General features: G+C 46.8%; 1 protein-coding gene across 1 annotated transcript in view; it reads left to right on the top strand.

The window, feature by feature from the left end:
• ARFIP2 (ADP ribosylation factor interacting protein 2) overlaps positions 1–17,160 on the top strand; it is a 460,071-nt gene that overhangs the window by 339,851 nt on the left and 103,060 nt on the right. Inside the window, exon 7 of the mRNA XM_053705691.1 lies at positions 16,922–17,134. Coding sequence (XP_053561666.1) covers positions 16,922–17,134 — 213 coding nt within the window. The remainder of the gene's footprint in view (positions 1–16,921; positions 17,135–17,160) is intronic.

Here is a 17,160-nt window from a genome sequence, read left to right as displayed (position 1 = left end):
TGGTGACAAAAATGTTAGTTTTATTTTCTCAAGCATAAATTAGCGGCAAAGAATTCAGGTTTTGCCATTTTAGCATGCAGGGCGTTATGGCTTAAGTCCTGGTCAGCTGATGTGTCATCAAAATCTAAACTTTTGAACATCCCTTTCAAAGGAAAAACCCTATTCGGGCCTGAACTGTAAGAAATTATTTCAGACATCACTGGAGGGAAAGGCCATGCTCTCCCTCAGGAAAAAAACAAATAAAATGAGGACCAAACAAATTAATTTTCGTTCCTTTCGAAATTTCAAGGATGGTCCATCTTCCTCTTCCCCGGCTGCAAAGCAAGAGGGGAATTTTGCCCAATACAAGTCAGTCTGGAGACCTAACCAGGCTTGGAACAAGGGTAAACAGGCCAAGAATCCTGCTGCTTCCTCTAAGACAGCATGAAGGGGTAGCCCCCCATCCGGGACCAGATCTAGTAGGGGGCAGACACTCTCTCTTCGCTCAGGCTTGGGCAAGAGATGTTCACGATCCCTGGGTTTTAGAAATTGTTGCCCATGGTTATCTTCTAGACTTCAAAGACTCCCCCCCAAGGGGGAGATTTCACATTTCTCAATTGTCTGCAAACCAGACAAAGAGAGAGGCGTTCTTACACTGTGTAGAAGACCTACACACCATGGGAGTGATTCACCCAGTTCCAAAAGCGGAACAAGGGCTAGGGTTTTACTCAAACCTGTTTGTGGTTCCCAAAAAAGAAGGAACTTTCAGACCAATCTTGGATCTCAAAATTCTAAACAAATTCCTCAGGGTTCCATCGTTCAAGATGGAGACTATTCGGACTATTCTGCCTCTGATCCAGGAGGGTCAATATATGACCACCGTGGACTTAAAGGATGCGTATCTGCACATCCCTATTCACAGAGATCATCATCAATTCCTCAGGTTCGCCTTCCTAGACAGGCATTACCAGTTTGTGGCCCTTCCCTTCGGGTTGGCCACGGCTCCCAGAATTTTCACAAAGGTGCTAGGTTCCCTTCTGGCGGTTCTAAGACCGCGGGGCATAGCAGTGGCGCCTTATCTAGACGACATCTTAGTTCAAGAGTCGACTTTCCAGCTAGCCAAGTCTCACACGGATATCGTGTTGGTTTTTCTGAGATCTCATGGGTGGAAGGTGAACATAAAAAAGAGTTCTCTCTTCCCTCTCACAAGAGTTTCCTTCCTAGGGACTCTGATAGACTCGGTAGAGATGAAAATATTTCTGACGGAGGTCAGGAAATCAAAACTTTTAGCCACCTGCCGAGCTCTTCATTCCATTCCTCAGCCATCAGTGGCTCAGTGTATGGAGGTAATCGGACTTATGGTAGCAGCAATGGACAATAGTTCCTTTTGCCCGCCTACACCTCAGACCACTGCAACTATGCATGCTCGAACAGTGGATTGGGGATTATGCAGATTTATCTCCTCAGATACATCTGGATCAGGAGACCAGAGATTCTCTTCTCTGGTGTTGTCACAGGACCACCTGTCCCAGGGAATGTGTTTCCGCAGGCCAGAGTGGCTCATAGTAACTACAGATGCCAGCCTACTGGGCTGGGGTGCAGTCTGGAACTCCCTGAAAGCACAGGGTTTATGGACTCAGGAGGAAGCTCTCCTCCCGATAAACATTCTAGAACTGAGAGCGATATTCAATGCGCTTCAGGCATGGCCTCAACTGGCTGCGGCCAAATTCATCAAATTTCAGTGGGACAACATCACGACTGTAGCTTATATCAATCATCAAGGAGGAACACGGAGTTCTCTAGCGATGATGGAAGTGACCAAAATAATCCAATGGGCAGAGACTCACTGTTACGGTACCAACAGGATACCAAGGGTTAATACCAGATGAACAATGTCCTGAATAGGGAATCAGCAATTCACAACCCCAACCAGTTTTCCCCTCAAACATGGGACCAAGCTCCACATTGAGTGTAAAAAAACAGAGTGTACTTTATTAAGGGCCATATGCCCAGTATATATGCAGGTCTAACCCCAGATGGGGGGTTGAAATAAGGGTTCAACCTCTTCAGTGCCCCGACTAGGGCTAAACAGTCCTTCAAAATATCATCGGCTTCTTTACGTGGTTTATGTACCTGCTCTTTATAGGTATCCACAATCCCTTCATACTGACATAGGGTGCCCTTGAGTTGCTGCACCTCACAATGAGCCAGCGTCGGCTTCTCCTCCAGTGTCACTAAGTTTGTCTTTAATGTTTCATGTTCCACTCTCAAGCTGGTGATTTCTGCAGTCTGTCGGTGCAGCTTGTCTAGCAGAGATTCACGTTCTAAACGCGCTTTTTCCTCTGTGCTCCTCTTCTCTCCCGCTAGCACTGTTACGTGATTGTTTAACGTGACCATTTCATCCTCTACTTGACTCTTCTCCTTCATCAGCGCATTGTAACGGGACTTCCATGTATCAGTAGCGGATAGAGATTTACTGAGCTCAGAGTCCTGGGGCTTAGCAGCAGGTGGGTCAGTCTCTGCTGTACGGATCTGGGCACGGGTAGTCACAGGGTTAACATCAGTGGGACCCATGGGAGCATAGGCAGAAACAAGGGGGGCCAAGTTATTTCCAAGGAGAACATCAGCTGGTAAATCCTTCATGACCCCCACATTCACAGGTCTAGCACCCACTCCCCAATCCAAATGTACCCTGGCAACAGGTAGGCGGAACACAGCGCCCCCTGCTACCCTCACAGTCACAGTGTCTCCAGTGTGCTGTTTCTCAGACACCAAGTTCTTTTGAAGCAAGGTCGTGGTAGCACCAGTATCCCGTAGACCACTGACCTCCTTCCCATTCACTTTAACCAGTTGCCGGTTATTCCGGCGGGCAGCTTGCACAAGGTCTGCTTCATGTAGGATGCCCCAGCATTCTTCCACCTCTACGTAGCGGGCCGCAGGCTGAGGATTACGTGGGATTCCGCCGGCGGGTCTTCTCCAGGACTGTGCTTGGTTCGCTGCGTTTAGGGGACACTCTGGTCTTTTGTGCCCTAGTTGCTTACATCCAAAGCACCGAATAGGTTGTGAGTAGCCCCGCGAATTGAACCGGGCTCTCTGAGGGTAGTTCGTGGCCGGAGGCCGTGTGGTATAGCGGTGCGCCGGGGTTTGGTAACTGGCAGCTGCTGGGGTGACTGGGGGTCTGTACTCCACTCTAGCAGGGGGCTTAGTGGTAGCAGTGTCCAGTTTGCTGGCATCCGTATACTCATCTGCCAAACGAGCCGCTTCATGCAGGGTGGAGGTTTTACGGTCCCGAACCCACTCTCGAACTCCTGCGGGTAACTTGTCGAAGCAATGTTCCAACAGGAATAGCTGCAGCACCTCTTCCCCAGATACGGCTTGGCACCCCGCTATCCAGTGAGCCGCTGTGCGGTGCACCTTACATGCCCACTTAAGGTAGGAATCTCCAGCTACTTTAACAGTGTCTCTGAACCGCCTCCGGTGTAACCGCATACTTGGAGAGCAGAGCCTCTTTTACAGTATTATAATCCCCGACTTCCTCATCTGGAATGGCCCGAAAAGCCTCACTGACCCGGCCGGATAATTTTCCGGATAATATTGTGACCCAGTCCTCTGCGGGTACCTTGTGTAGTGCACATTGCCTCTCAAAATCCGCAAGGTACCCATCAATCTCTCCTTCTGTTTCCAAGAAGTTTTTAAAAGCTGCAAAATTTACTTTTCCCTTTTCCACTGGGTTTGCTGTGACTTGGGCTGCTGCAGCGCCGATTTGGCGAAGTAGGTTGGCCTCCACAGCTGCTATGACCCGGTCGATAATTTCGGCAGATGGGTTGGGGCCATAATATGCCAGTCTTATTTTAACCGCCCGATCAAAGCTTGCTTCTTCAGGGGTTCTGTCTGATATGCTGGGCCCATTGGTTCCTTCTGTCCCTGGTACTCTTTCCATCTTAGTCAGTATTGTAATAATCCCCCTCTTCCTGAGGTTACTGGCTTGTGTAGTTGCTCTTCTGGGCGATAAGGTTCATTCCGTCGCTTGCCACCAATTGTTACGGTACCAACAGGATACCAAGGGTTAATACCAGATGAACAATGTCCTGAATAGGGAATCAGCAATTCACAACCCCAACCAGTTTTCCCTTCAAACATGAGACCAAGCTCCACATTGAGTGTAAAAAACAGAGTGTACTTTATTAAGGGCCATATGCCCAGTATATATGCAGGTCTAACCCCAGATGGGGGGTTGAAAGAATGTTGTACATTAGCTAGAGAGACAACGCCCTTTGACAGGCCACAATAGGATTACATTATTCAAGCAGATAACAATTTTAACACAAGACATTTGGCTTTTCTTATCACCTAGGCGTCTGGAAGTGATTAAACAATGGCATGTTTATCACTTAAACGTAATTATAGCACACAATAGCTGAGGCCAGCAAACCTGTCTTTTAGAAAACGGCTTCTCAAAGCTACACAAGGTCAATTCTTTTAGTTCTGACCACAGGGTCTGTCACACTCACTCTTGCCATCTTTCAGCAATCCATATCCCAGGGGTAGAGAACTGGGAGGCGGATTTTCATCCGGGGGAGTGGGAGCTCCATTCGGAAGTATTTGGCCAGCTGACTCAGCTATGGGGCACACCAGAATAGGATCTGATGGTGTCCCGTCAGAACGCCAAGCTGCCTTGTTACGGGTCGAGGTCAAGGGATCACGAGGCAGTACTGATAGATGCTCTAGCAGTGCCCTGATCCTTCAACCTGGCCTATGTGTTTCCACCGTTTCTTCTCCTTCCACGTCTGGTTGACAGAATCAAGCAGGAGAGAGCTTCGGTGATTTGATAGCTCCTGCGTGGCCACGCAGGACTTGGTATGCAGATCTGGTGGACATGTCATCTGTTCCACTGTGGACTCTGCCAATGAGGCAGGACCTTCTAATCCAGGGTCCATTCAAGCATCCAAATCTAATTTCTCTGCGTCTGACTGCTTGGAGATTGAATGCCTGATTTTATCAAAGCGTGGTTTCTCTGAGTCGGTCATTGATACCCTGATTCAGGCTAGAAAGCCTGTCACCAGGAAAATTTATCATAAGATATGGCGAAAATATCTTTATTGGTGTGAATCCAAGGGTTACTCATGGAGTAAGATTAGGATTCCTAGGATATTGTCTTTTCTCCAAGAAGGATTGGAGAAGGGATTATCAGCTATTTCCTTAAAAGGACAGATATCTGCTTTGTCTATTCTTTTACACAAGCGTCTGGCAGATGTTCCAGATGTTCAGGCGTTTAGTCAGGCTTTAGTTAGAATCAAGCCTGCGTTTAAATCCGTTGCTCCGCCATGGAGCTTAAATTTAGTTCTTAAAGTTCTTCAAGGGGTTCCGTTTGAACCTATGCATTCCATAGATATTAAGCTTCTTTCTTGGATCTGTTTTTAGTAGCTATCTCTTCGGCTGAGTTGTCTGCTTTACAGTGTGACTCACCTTATCTTGTTTTCCATGCAGATAAGGTGGTTTTGCGTACCAAACCTGGATTTCTTCCTAAGGTTGTTTCTAATAGTATTATCAATCAGGAAATAGTTGTTCCTTCTCTGTGTCCTAATCCTTCTTCCAAGAAGGAACATCTGTTGCACAACCTAGATGTGGTTCGTGCTTTAAAGTTCTACTTACAAGCAACTAAAAATTTCCGTCAAACATCTTCATTGTTTGTTGTCTATTCTGGAAAGCGGAGAGGTCAAAAGGCTACGGCAACCTCTCTTTCTTTTTGGCTGAAAAGCATCATCCGTTCGGCTTATGAGACTGCTGGCCAGCAGCCTCCTGAAATTATTACTGCTCACTCTACTAGAGCAGTGGCTTCCACATGGGCTTTTAAAAATGAGGCTTCTGTTGAACAGATTTGTAAGGCGGCGACTTGGTCTTCGCTTCATACTTTTTACAAATTTGATACTTTTGCTTCTTCGGAGGCTATTTTTGGGAGAAAGGTTCAACAAGCAGTGGTGCCCTCCGTTTAGGTACCTGTCTTGTCCCTCCCTTCATCCGTGTCCTAAAGCTTTGGTATTGGTATCCCACAAGTATTGGATGAATCCGTGGACTCGATACATCTTGCAAGAGAAAACTAAATTTATGCTTACCTGATAAATTTTTTTCTCTTGCGATGTATCGAGTCCACGGCCCGCCCTGTCTATTTAAGACAGGTAGTATATTTTATTAAAAAAACTTCAGTCACCTCTGCACCCTATAGTTTCTCCTTTTTCTTCCTAAACTTCGGTCGAATGACAGGGGGATGGAGCTAAGAGAGGAGCTATATATACAGCTCTGCTGTGGGTGCTCTCGTTGCCACTTCCTGTTGGGAAGGAGAATATCCCACAAGTATTGGATGAATCCGTGGACTCGATACATCGCAAGAGAAAGAAATTTATCAGGTAAGCATAAATTTTGTTTTTTTTAAGATTTTCTTTTTTTATATACTTTAATTCCACTATTTCAAGCCAAGACTATACCAACCTCTACTGGCTTTAGAATGGAAGCATTTTCCTCTGAACATTGCCCTGGGCGGGAGGAGTTAAAAATACAATCTAGCTACGCAAATTGTGCAGTACTACGCAACGTGCGTAGGGGGATTGTAATTTAACTCCTTCTCCTCTGTCAGTTTTCACTGATGTCCAGCCAGGCACTGTAGGGAGTTGCGGCACGACGAGGAGATAAATTCCTGCTTGATGATGTTAAGGGCCACCAACATCTTCTCCACGGACCACTGTTTGGCGAGCGCTGCACTATACAGCTCTGCAGAGAGGGAAACTGCTTGTTTTTTCCTGAGAGAGGAAAATTGTCTCAAGGTAAAATTGCAAAGACTGTGTAGTATCTCTGATCCATGGACAAACAGTACAAGCAAGAAGACAAGTACCAGAGACGCCGAAAATAGACCAATCACACAACTGAAAGAGGGTCACGTGATATACACGGAAGTAGACTGCAACACGCAGAGGAAAAGTACACAGAGGAATCGGGAGGCGACTAGAAGATCCTCAAGTTATTCTCCTGGTGGTCACTTTAAACAATGACCTAAAGGTATTGTGCTGTTGACCGCTTGTTGTTCACAATATAACGTTCCCAAATAATTCTGGACTACAAGACTTTTTTAAGTCTTTTTTAAACATAAAGGTGATATCTCATAAAAGACTGTGACCTATGCAACATAGGAGCTGCATGCACGGTATTGGGAGACACTTTGTTTATTTGTTAGGATCCTATATGAAATGTCACGATACATTTTACTCTGTTGATATATTTGCGCAATAGTTTTTATTGATCATAGATCTCTTATTTATGAAATATGTTATTCAGTTCTTTGGAGCGTTTTTACTTTTTGTGCTGTATAGTGTACTTTTTAAAGGCAATAAAAAATGTTATTTAATGATAGATGATGTTATATGGTATCCTATTTTGCAACATATGCTTAAAGGGATATATCCACATAAGCAAACTTACCATTAGTGTTTAAGCTTATAGCGCCCTCTCACACACTCTTTTTTGTGTGAGTATGACACAGCACGGTGTGTGCACGGTGTGTGAGTATGACACAGCATGGTGTGTGAGTATGACACAGCATGGTGTGTGAGTATGACACAGCACAGTAAGTGAGTATGACACAGCACGGTGTGTGAGTATGACACAGCACAGTAAGTGAGTATGACACAGCACAGTAAGTGAGTATGACACAGCACGGTGTGTGAGTATGACACAGCACAGTAAGTGAGTATGACACAGCACGGTGTGTGAGTATGACACAGCATGGTGTGTGAGTATGACACAGTAAGTGATTATGACACAGCACAGTGTGTGAGTATGACACAGCACAGTAAGTGAGTATGACACAGCACGGTGTGTGAGTATGACACAGCACGGTGTGTGAGTATGACACAGCACGGTGTGTGAGTATGACACAGTAAGTGATTATGACACAGCACAGTGTGTGAGTATGACACAGCACAGTAAGTGAGTATGACACAGCACAGTGTGTGAGTATGACACAGCACAGTAAGTGAGTATGACACAGCACAGTGTGTGAGTATGACACAGCACAGTAAGTGAGTATGACACAGCACGGTGTGTGAGTATGACACAGCACGGTGTGTGAGTATGACACAGCACAGTAAGTGAGTATGACACAGCACGGTGTGTGAGTATGACACAGCACGGTGTGTGAGTATGACACAGCACGGTGTGTGAGTATGACACAGTAAGTGATTATGACACAGCACAGTGTGTGAGTATGACACAGCACAGTAAGTGATTATGACACAGCACAGTGTGTGAGTATGACACAGCACAGTAAGTGAGTATGACACAGCACAGTGTGTGAGTATGACACAGCACAGTAAGTGAGTATGACACAGCACGGTGTGTGAGTATGACACAGCACAGTGTGTGAGTATGACACAACACGGTATGTGAGTATGACACAGCACAGTAAGTGAGTATGACACAGCACGGTGTGTGAGTATGACACAGCACGGTGTGTGAGTATGACACAGCACGGTGTGTGAGTATGACACAGCACGGTGTGTGAGTATGACACAGCACGGTGTGTGAGTATGACACAGCACGGTGTGTGAGTATGACACAGCACGGTGTGTGAGTATGACACAGCACGGTGTGGGAGTATGACACATCACGGTGTGCGAGTATGACACATCACGGTGTGCGAGTATGACACAGCACGGTGTTCGAGTATGACACAGCACGGTGTTCGAGTATGACACAGCACGGTGTGCGAGTATGACACAGCACGGTGTGCGAGTATGACACAGCACGGTGTGCGAGTATGACACAGCACGGTATGTGAGTATGACACAGCACAGTAAGTGAGTATGACACAGCACGGTGTGCGAGTATGACACAGCACGGTGTATGACACAGCACGGTGTGAGTATGACACAGCACGGTGTGAGTATGACACAGCACGGTGTGTGAGTATGACACAGCACGGTGTGTGAGTATGACGTGCTTTCTGTATGAGTATGATACAGCACGGTGTGCGAGTATGACACAGCACGGTGTGCGAGTATGACACAGCACGGTGTGCGAGTATGACACAGCACGGTATGTGAGTATGACACAGCACAGTAAGTGAGTATGACACAGCACGGTGTGCGAGTATGACACAGCACGGTGTATGACACAGCACGGTGTGAGTATGACACAGCACGGTGTGAGTATGACACAGCACGGTGTGTGAGTATGACACAGCACGGTGTGTGAGTATGATACAGCACGGTGTGTGAGTATGATACCCTACGGTTTATGAGTATGATACATCACGGTGTGAGAGTATGACATGCTTTCTGTATGAGTATGATACAGCACGGTGTGTGAGTATGATACAGCACGGTGTGCGAGTATGACACAGCACGGTAGGCGAGTATGACACAGCACGGTAGGCGAGTATGACACAGCACGATATGTGAGTATTACACAGCACGGTATGTGAGTATTACACAGCACGGTGTGTGAGTATGATACAGCACGGTGTGTGAGTATGATACCCTACGGTTTATGAGTATGATACATCACGGTGTGAGAGTATGACATGCTTTCTGTATGAGTATGATACAGCACGGTGTGTGAGTATGATACAGCACGGTGTGCGAGTATGATACAGCACGGTGTGCGAGTATGACACAGCACGGTAGGCGAGTATGACACAGCACGGTAGGCGAGTATGACACAGCACGATATGTGAGTATTACACAGCACGGTATGTGAGTATGACACAGCACATGTGAGAGTATGACACAGCACGGGGTGTGAGTATGACACAGCACGGGGTGTGAGTATGACACAGCACGGTGTGAGAGTATGACACAGCACGGTGTGAGAGTATGACACAGCACGGTGTGAGAGTATGACACAGCACGGTGTGAGAGTATGACACAGCACGGTGTGAGAGTATGACACAGCACGGTGTGAGAGTATGACACAGCACTGTGTGTGAGTATGACACAGCACTGTGTGTGAGTATGACACAGCACTGTGTGTGAGTATGACACAGCACGGTATGTGAGTATGACACAGCACAGTGTGTGAGTATGACATGCTTTCTGTATGAGTATGATACAGCACAGTGTGTGAGTATGACGTGCTTTCTGTATGAGTATGATACAGCACGGTGTGTGAGTATGACGTGCTTTCTGTATGAGTATGATACAGCACGGTGTGTGAGTATGACGTGCTTTCTGTATGAGTATGATACAGCACGGTGTGTGAGTATGACGTGCTTTCTGTATGAGTATGATACAGCACGGTGTGAGAGTATGACGTGCTTTCTGTATGAGTATGATACAGCACGGTGTGTGAGTATGACATGCTTTCTGTATGAGTATGATACAGCACGGTGTGTGAGTATGACGTGCTTTCTGTATGAGTATGATACAGCACGGTGTGTGAGTATGACATGCTTTCTGTATGAGTATGATACAGCACGGTGTGCGAGTATGATACAGCACGGTGTGCGAGTATGATACAGCACGGTGTGAGAGTATGACGTGCTTTCTGTATGAGTATGATACAGCACGGTGTGTGAGTATGACATGCTTTCTGTATGAGTATGATACAGCACGGTGTGTGAGTATGACGTGCTTTCTGTATGAGTATGATACAGCACGGTGTGTGAGTATGACATGCTTTCTGTATGAGTATGATACAGCACGGTGTGAGAGTATGACGTGCTTTCTGTATGAGTATGATACAGCACGGTGTGTGAGTATGACGTGCTTTCTGTATGAGTATGATACAGCACGGTGTGAGAGTATGACGTGCTTTCTGTATGAGTATGATACAGCACGGTTTGAGAGTATGACGTGCTTTCTGTATGAGTATGATACAGCACAGTGTGTGAGTATGACATGCTTTCTGTATGAGTATGATACAGCACGGTGTGCAAGTATGACACAGGACGGTATGCGAGTATGACACAGCACGATATGTGAGTATTACACAGCACGGTATGTGAGTATGACACAGCACGTGTGAGAGTATGACACAGCACGGTGTGAGAGTATGACACAGCACGGTATGTGAGTATGATACAGCACGGTGTGTGAGTATGATACAGCACGGTGTGTGAGTATGATACAGCACGGTGTGCGAGTATGATACCCTACGGTTTATGAGTATGATACATCACGGTGTGAGAGTATGACATGCTTTCTGTATGAGTATGATACAGCACGGTGTGTGAGTATGATACAGCACGGTCTGCGAGTATGATACCCTACGGTTTATGAGTATGATACATCACGGTGTGAGAGTATGACATGCTTTCTGTATGAGTATGATACAGCACGGTATGTGAGTATGACACAGCACGGTGTGAGAGTATGACACAGCACGGTGTGAGAGTATGACACAGCACGGTATGAGAGTATGACACAGCACGGTATGTGAGTATGATACAGCACGGTGTGTGAGTATGATACAGCACGGTGTGTGAGTATGATACAGCACGGTGTGTGAGTATGACATGCTTTCTGTATGAGTATGATACAGCACGGTGTGTGAGTATGACACAGCACAGTGTGAGTATGACACAGCACGGTGTGTGAGTATGACACAGCACAGTAAGTGAGTACGACACAGCACAGTAAGTGAGTATGACACAGCACGGTGTGTGAGTATGACACAGCACAGTAAGTGAGTATGACACAGCACGGTGTGTGAGTATGACACAGCACAGTAAGTGAGTATGACACAGCACAGTGTGTGCGTATGACACAGCACAGTGTGTGCGTATGACACAGCACAGTGTGTGCGTATGACACAGCACGGTGTGTGAGTATGATACAGCACGGTGTGTGAGTATGATACAGCACAGTAAGTGAGTATGACACAGCACGGTGTGCGAGTATGACAGCACGCTGTGCGAGTATGACACAGCACGGTGTGTGAGTATGACGCAGCACGCTGTGCGAGTATGACACAGCACGGTGTGCGAGTATGACACAGCACGGTGTGCGAGTATGACACAGCACGGTGTGCGAGTATGACACAGCACGGTGTGCGAGTATGACACAGCACGGTGTGCGAGTATGACACAGCACGGTGTGTGAGTATGACACAGCACGGTGTGTGAGTATGACACAGCACAGTAAGTGAGTATGACACAGCACAGGAAGTGAGTATGACACAGCATGGTGTGTGAGTATGACACAGCACAGTGTGTGAGTATGACACAACACGGTATGTGAGTATGACACAGCACAGTAAGTGAGTATGACACAGCACGGTGTGTGAGTATGACACAGCACGGTGTGTGAGTATGACACAGCACGGTGTGTGAGTATGACACAGCACGGTGTGTGAGTATGACACAGCACGGTGTGGGAGTATGACACAGCACGGTGTGGGAGTATGACACATCACGGTGTACGAGTATGACACATCACGGTGTGCGAGTATGACACAGCACGGTGTGCGAGTATGACACAGCACGGTGTGCGAGTATGACACAGCACGGTGTGCGAGTATGACACAGCACGGTGTGCGAGTATGACACAGCACGGTGTGCGAGTATGACACAGCACGGTGTGCGAGTATGACACAGCACGGTGTGCGAGTATGACACAGCACGGTGTGCGAGTATGACACAGCACGGTATGCGATTATGACACAGCACAGTAAGTGAGTATGACACAGCACGGTGTGCGAGTATGACACAGCACGGTGTGCGAGTATGACACAGCACGGTGTGCGAGTATGACACAGCACGGTGTGCGAGTATGACACAGCACGGTGTGCGAGTATGACACATCACGGTGTGCGAGTATGACACAGCACGGTGTGCGAGTATGACACAGCACGGTGTGCGAGTATGACACAGCACGGTGTGCGAGTATGACACAGCACGGTATGCGAGTATGACACAGCACAGTAAGTGAGTATGACACAGCACGGTGTGCGAGTATGACACAGCACGGTATGTGAGTATGATACCCTACGGTTTATGAGTATGATACATCACGGTGTGAGAGTATGACATGCTTTCTGTATGAGTATGATACAGCACGGTGTGTGAGTATGATACAGCACGGTGTGCGAGTATGACACAGCACGGTAGGCGAGTATGACACAGCACGGTAGGCGAGTATGACACAGCACGATATGTGAGTATTACACAGCACGGTATGTGAGTATTACACAGCACGGTGTGCGAGTATGACACAGCACGGTGTGCGAGTATGACACAGCACGGTATGCGAGTATGACACAGCACAGTAAGTGAGTATGACACAGCACGGTGTGCGAGTATGACACAGCACAGTGTATGACACAGCACGGTGTGAGTATGACACAGCACGGTGTGTGAGTATGACACAGCACGGTGTGTGAGTATGATACCCTACGGTTTATGAGTATGATACATCACGGTGTGAGAGTATGACATGCTTTCTGTATGAGTATGATACAGCACGGTGTGTGAGTATGATACAGCACGGTGTGCGAGTATGACACAGCACGGTAGGCGAGTATGACACAGCACGGTAGGCGAGTATGACACAGCACGATATGTGAGTATTACACAGCACGGTATGTGAGTATTACACAGCACGGTGTGTGAGTATGACACAGCACGGTGTGTGAGTATGATACAGCACGGTGTGTGAGTATGATACCCTACGGTTTATGAGTATGATACATCACGGTGTAAGAGTATGACATGCTTTCTGTATGAGTATGATACAGCACGGTGTGTGAGTATGATACAGCACGGTCTGCGAGTATGACACAGCACGGTGTGCGAGTATGACACAGCACGGTAGGCGAGTATGACACAGCACGGTAGGGGAGTATGACACAGCACGATATGTGAGTATTACACAGCACGGTATGTGAGTATGACACAGCACATGTGAGAGTATGACACAGCACGGGGTGTGAGTATGACACAGCACGGGGTGTGAGTATGACACAGCACGGTGTGAGAGTATGACACAGCACGGTGTGAGAGTATGACACAGCACGGTGTGAGAGTATGACACAGCACGGTATGTGAGTATGACACAGCACATGTGAGAGTATGACACAGCACGGGGTGTGAGTATGACACAGCACGGGGTGTGAGTATGACACAGCACGGTGTGAGAGTATGACACAGCACATGTGAGAGTATGACACAGCACGGGGTGTGAGTATGACACAGCACGGGGTGTGAGTATGACACAGCACGGTGTGAGAGTATGACACAGCATGGTGTGAGAGTATGACACAGCACGGTGTGAGAGTATGACACAGCACGGTGTGAGAGTATGACACAGCACGGTGTGAGAGTATGACACAGCACGGTGTGAGAGTATGACACAGCACTGTGTGTGAGTATGACACAGCACTGTGTGTGAGTATGACACAGCACTGTGTGTGAGTATGACACAGCACTGTGTGTGAGTATGACACAGCACGGTATGTGAGTATGACACAGCACGGTATGTGAGTATGACACAGCACAGTGTGTGAGTATGACATGCTTTCTGTATGAGTATGATACAGCACAGTGTGTGAGTATGACATGCTTTCTGTATGAGTATGATACAGCACGGTGTGTGAGTATGACGTGCTTTCTGTATGAGTATGATACAGCACGGTGTGTGAGTATGACATGCTTTCTGTATGAGTATGATACAGCACGGTGTGTGAGTATGACATGCTTTCTGTATGAGTATGATACAGCACGGTGTGTGAGTATGATACAGCACGGTGTGAGAGTATGACGTGCTTTCTGTATGAGTGTGATACAGCACGGTGTGTGAGTATGACATGCTTTCTGTATGAGTATGATACAGCACGGTGTGAGAGTATGACGTGCTTTCTGTATGAGTATGATACAGCACGGTTTGAGAGTATGACGTGCTTTCTGTATGAGTATGATACAGCACGGTGTGTGAGTATGACGTGCTTTCTGTATGAGTATGATACAGCACGGTGTGTGAGTATGACATGCTTTCTGTATGAGTATGATACAGCACAGTGTGTGAGTATGACATGCTTTCTGTATGAGTATGATACAGCACGGTGTGTGAGTATGACGTGCTTTCTGTGTGAGTATGATACAGCACGGTGTGTGAGTATGACGTGCTTTCTGTATGAGTATGATACAGCACGGTGTGTGAGTATGACGTGCTTTCTGTATGAGTATGATACAGCACGGTGTGTGAGTATGACATGCTTTCTGTATGAGTATGATACAGCACAGTGTGTGAGTATGACGTGCTTTCTGTATGAGTATGATACAGCACGGTGTGTGAGTATGACGTGCTTTCTGTATGAGTATGATACAGCACGGTGTGTGAGTATGACGTGCTTTCTGTATGAGTATGATACAGCACGGTGTGTGAGTATGACGTGCTTTCTGTATGAGTATGATACAGCACGGTGTGTGAGTATGACATGCTTTCTGTATGAGTATGATACAGCACGGTGTGAGAGTATGACGTGCTTTCTGTATGAGTATGATACAGCACGGTGTGTGAGTATGACATGCTTTCTGTATGAGTATGATACAGCACGGTGTGTGAGTATGATACAGCACGGTGTGAGAGTATGACGTGCTTTCTGTATGAGTATGATACAGCACGGTGTGAGAGTATGACGTGCTTTCTGTATGAGTATGATACAGCACGGTGTGTGAGTATGACATGCTTTCTGTATGAGTATGATACAGCACGGTGTGTGAGTATGATACAGCACGGTGTGAGAGTATGACGTGCTTTCTGTATGAGTATGATACAGCACGGTGTGTGAGTATGACATGCTTTCTGTATGAGTATGATACAGCACGGTGTGAGAGTATGACGTGCTTTCTGTATGAGTATGATACAGCACGGTGTGAGAGTATGACGTGCTTTCTGTATGAGTATGATACAGCACGGTGTGTGAGTATGACGTGCTTTCTGTATGAGTATGATACAGCACGGTGTGTGAGTATGACATGCTTTCTGTATGAGTATGATACAGCACAGTGTGTGAGTATGACGTGCTTTCTGTATGAGTATGATACAGCACGGTGTGTGAGTATGACGTGCTTTCTGTATGAGTATGATACAGCACGGTGTGTGAGTATGACGTGCTTTCTGTATGAGTATGATACAGCACGGTGTGTGAGTATGACGTGCTTTCTGTATGAGTATGATACAGCACGGTGTGTAAGTATGACATGCTTTCTGTATGAGTATGATACAGCACAGTGTGTGAGTATGACGTGCTTTCTGTATGAGTATGATACAGCACGGTGTGTGAGTATGACGTGCTTTCTGTATGCGTATGATACAGCACGGTGTGTGAGTATGACATGCTTTCTGTATGAGTATGATACAGCACGGTGTGAGAGTATGACGTGCTTTCTGTATGAGTATGATACAGCACGGTGTGTGAGTATGACGTGCTTTCTGTATGCGTATGATACAGCACGGTGTGTGAGTATGACATGCTTTCTGTATGAGTATGATACAGCACGGTGTGAGAGTATGACGTGCTTTCTGTATGAGTATGATACAGCACGGTGTGTGAGTATGACGTGCTTTCTGTATGAGTATGATACAGAACGGTGTGTGAGTATGATACAGCACAGTGTGTGAGTATGACATGCTTTCTGTATGAGTATGATACAGAACGGTGTGTGAGTATGATACAGCACAGTGTGAGAGTATGACGTGCTTTCTGTATGAGTATGATACAGCACGGTGTGTGAGTATGACATGCTTTCTGTATGAGTATGATACAGCACGGTGTGTGAGTATGACATGCTTTCTGTATGAGTATGATACAGCACGGTGTGTGAGTATGACGTGCTTTCTGTATGATACACTACGGTTTATCAGTAAAGCATGCTCTGCTGTGTGAGTAATACATCCTGTGATGTGTTAATATGAGGTTTTCTCAGTCTGTATAAACACTTTCCTTCCTTCCCCAGGCTGGAGTATGATGCTTATCGAGCAGACTTGGAGGAGCTCAGTCTCGGTCCCCGGGATACGGCGACAGTGTGCAGGATGGAGCTGGCCCAGCAAAACTTCCAGATACATCGCGGCAAGTATGAGAAACTGCGAGGGGATGTGACTGTGAAACTGCGCTTCCTGCAGGAGAACAAGGTAAATATGACACCGCTGTATTATAGCCCTGGTCACAGGTGAGCAGCCGGAGCCTCTAGTGTAG

This window comes from Bombina bombina, chromosome 3 (assembly GCF_027579735.1).
Source record: "Bombina bombina isolate aBomBom1 chromosome 3, aBomBom1.pri, whole genome shotgun sequence".
Taxonomy (NCBI): Eukaryota; Metazoa; Chordata; class Amphibia; order Anura; family Bombinatoridae; genus Bombina; species Bombina bombina.
This window is presented reverse-complemented; position numbering and strand designations above follow the sequence as displayed.